General features: G+C 71.3%; 1 protein-coding gene across 1 annotated transcript in view; it reads right to left on the minus strand.

Annotated features, from left to right (window-relative positions):
- Positions 1 to 1059: 1059 nt before the first annotated feature.
- The window catches only part of SPATA2L (spermatogenesis associated 2 like), a 1862-nt gene continuing 187 nt past the window's right edge, over positions 1060 to 2734 (minus strand). Inside the window, exons 2-3 of the mRNA XM_044427837.1 lie at positions 2189 to 2498; positions 1060 to 2106 (exon numbers count right to left, since the gene is read on the minus strand). Of these exons, the coding sequence (XP_044283772.1) occupies positions 1060 to 2106; positions 2189 to 2497 (1356 nt within the window). The 5' untranslated portion in view covers position 2498. The remainder of the gene's footprint in view (positions 2107 to 2188; positions 2499 to 2734) is intronic.

Below are 2734 nucleotides of genomic sequence, written 5' to 3' on the forward strand. Positions count from 1 at the left end.
TCTGGGCAGCTGTATTCGGTCAGGTCAGGGGCAACTAGCTGCACCTGCAGAACCCAGGAGCAGGGCCCGAGCCCGACCGCCCCTCCCCGCCCCTGCTCCGGGCAGCTGGCCTGACACTGGGGAGGCGGCTGCCCCCTGGAGGAGCGAACCAGACCCTGCGCTGCCCCGATGCAAGGCAGGGGCTCTCCGGCGGAAGAAAAGCGACTTGCCCAGACCGCCCGCTCGCGCGGTGGGGGAACTCCAGACGCAGGCAGCTTCTCCTGTTTTATTTCAAACGGCATCTCGCGTAGGGCGCCCGGGAGACAGTGCCAGGGGCCTGGACACGGGGCCGGCCTCGCGTGCAGCTGGGGCCACGGCGGATTCCCCGGCACGGGGGCTCTCGCCTGTGCCTAAAAGGCAGGCACGATGGTTCCAAGCCGGGGCTCTGCCACAGCCCCTTCCGCCCTCTCCAGCCTCCCCACCCGCATCTCGTCCCACGAATGACTGCGGGAAGCCGCTCGGTTTTGGAATGTTGGAAGCAGCAGCTGCGGGGCCGTCTTGTGTCCCAAAGTTTTGTGTCCCAAAGTTCAAAGGACGGCACCCGACCGAAGTGTTTGCCGCTGGACTCGTCAGTCCTCGTTAACTGGGAGCAGGCCTCGTTGGGTGCGGACAGCTCGGAAATCCTGCCCGGCACCCTGCGGGGCAGCTGCGGAAAGTTCCACTCGCTCCGTGCCATCGCTGGAGGATTTCCTCTACCAAGGGACCCTTCGGACAAGCAATCCCCTAGGTTCCGAGTGCAGGGCGGCCCTCCAGGTGTGCTGGGCTACAGCTCCTGCCGCGGCTGGAGGGCTCCTGGTCGGCGATGGTGGTGCAGGATCTGTAGGCAGTCCTGCGGAAAGGAACGAGCACCACGCACCCAGCTTGCGGGTGGATGTTCCCTCGCCATCGCCCTTCCCAGCGTTTTCAGAACGGGTGGGGAATGCCTCCGGAACTCAGTGCAGGGGAAGCCGGCTCCGAACACGCAGGACTTCGCCCGAACCAGCGCAGGTGCGCTGCGCTGCCAGGCCCCGGCCCCCCGCCTCACTGCCAGGCCCCCGTCCCCTCCTGCAGCAGCCTGTCGACCTCCGTGCGCTGCAGCCAGAGGCGCTGCTGCTTCTCGCTCTGCAGCTCCTCCACGTGGTGCCTGCCGCGGCACAGCTGGGCCCCGTCGCAGCCGCTGCCATGAAGCAGCCGGCAGGTGCTGCAGCACGACGAGGGCAGGGCGCCCGGGCGCAGGCACGAGTGCAGCAGGTAGCGGGGCGGCTCGGTCGCCGCGCCCATCCCGGCGGCGAGCCCCTGGGCCCGGCGCAGGCCGGCGGGGCTGAGCTGGGGGCTCCTGGCCTGCCGGGACGACGGGGAGGCCGGGCCGCTCGTCCCGTGCGGCTGGGGGCCGTCGTAGTGCGGGCTGGGGCACAGGAACCGGGCCCCCAGCTGCTCTGCCTCGGCTGTCCTGCTGAGCTCCCGCCGCAGGGAGATGAACGAGAAGGAGGTCTCCGGGTCGGCCTCCTCGGAGCCCAGCGGCCCATTGCCGTAGGGCTGCTCCGGGCCTGGCGAGCACCCCTGGCCGCGGCTCTCCGCCCGTCCCCGAGGGCTCCGCAGATGCAGCGCTCTGCTCCGGAGCCGGGGGCTGCCGCGCTCACACAGGGCTCCCGGACGCTGGGGTGGCGGCAACTGGGCACCCAGGGCCTCCTGAAATGGGCTCGGTCCCTCGGGGCTCTCCCTGTACAGATCGATCCCGTCGGCCAGCTCTGCATGGAAATCTCTGCCCTGCGGCCGCCGGACGAGGCTCTGCAGCGCGGCCACGCAGGCCTCCAGGCTGCCCGGGGCTTCCCGCCGGGCCTGGAGCAGCTCTTCTGGGCTGACCACGCAGGGCTCCAGCTGCCCCGCCAGCCGCTCCAAGAGCTCGCACTCCATCCTGGCAGCGAAGAAGCCGCACGCGGCCGAGAGCAGGCTGGCCCCCGGGGGCAGCTGGGCGATCTCCAGGCAGAGGCTGTCCCTCTGGATGTAGCCCAGGCGCCGGAAGCTCCTGGCCAGGTCTGCCTCCGGCACGACTCCCTGCAGGACGTGCACGTAGACGCCGGAGAAGGTCTGCAAAGAAGCGCCCGTGAGCTCCGGCCGTCCTCGCCCCGCAGCCCTCCATGCCCCCCCCCCCGCGCCCAGCGGCACTCACCTTGATGGTGCTGAACTCCTTGCGCCAGGGAAAGAAGTACAGGTGGATGGCGGCCAGCTCCAGCACCTCGAAGGCCCTCCGGAGGCTCCGCAGCGCCGCCCCCAGGTCCGGCTGGCCCCGCAGGGCCACGGCGAGCATGGCAAACAGGTCCTCGCCCTGCAGGGCGGAGTGCAGGCCCGGGTCCTCCAGCAGCTGCCGCCACAGGCGCTCCTTCAGGGCGCCGTCGGTGCAGATGTCGGCCCGGCCCCGGCGGAAGTCCCTCTCCAGGCACCTGCGGTACTCCTCCTGCAGCGCCGCCCCGGAACTCATCCTGTTGCAGGAGGAGAGCGAGGCCTGAGCCCCTCGGCTCCCTCCCTCCCACCCACCCACGCCGGCCCTCCAGGTTCTGTGGGGGCAGGCGCAGCCGCCGTGACACCGGCACCGGCGTCGGCACAGGCCTTCTCCAGCGCGGGTCCCTCGGACCGGGCGTCCCGCTGGCCCCGTGCCTGCCGGCCCTCCGTCCCCGGGCGCCTCCTGCGGGAAAGGGACAGGGCCCGAGGGCGCGCC

This window comes from Varanus komodoensis, unplaced genomic scaffold, assembly GCF_004798865.1.
Source record: "Varanus komodoensis strain SLA01 unplaced genomic scaffold, ASM479886v1 scaffold19, whole genome shotgun sequence".
Taxonomy (NCBI): domain Eukaryota; kingdom Metazoa; phylum Chordata; class Lepidosauria; order Squamata; family Varanidae; genus Varanus; species Varanus komodoensis.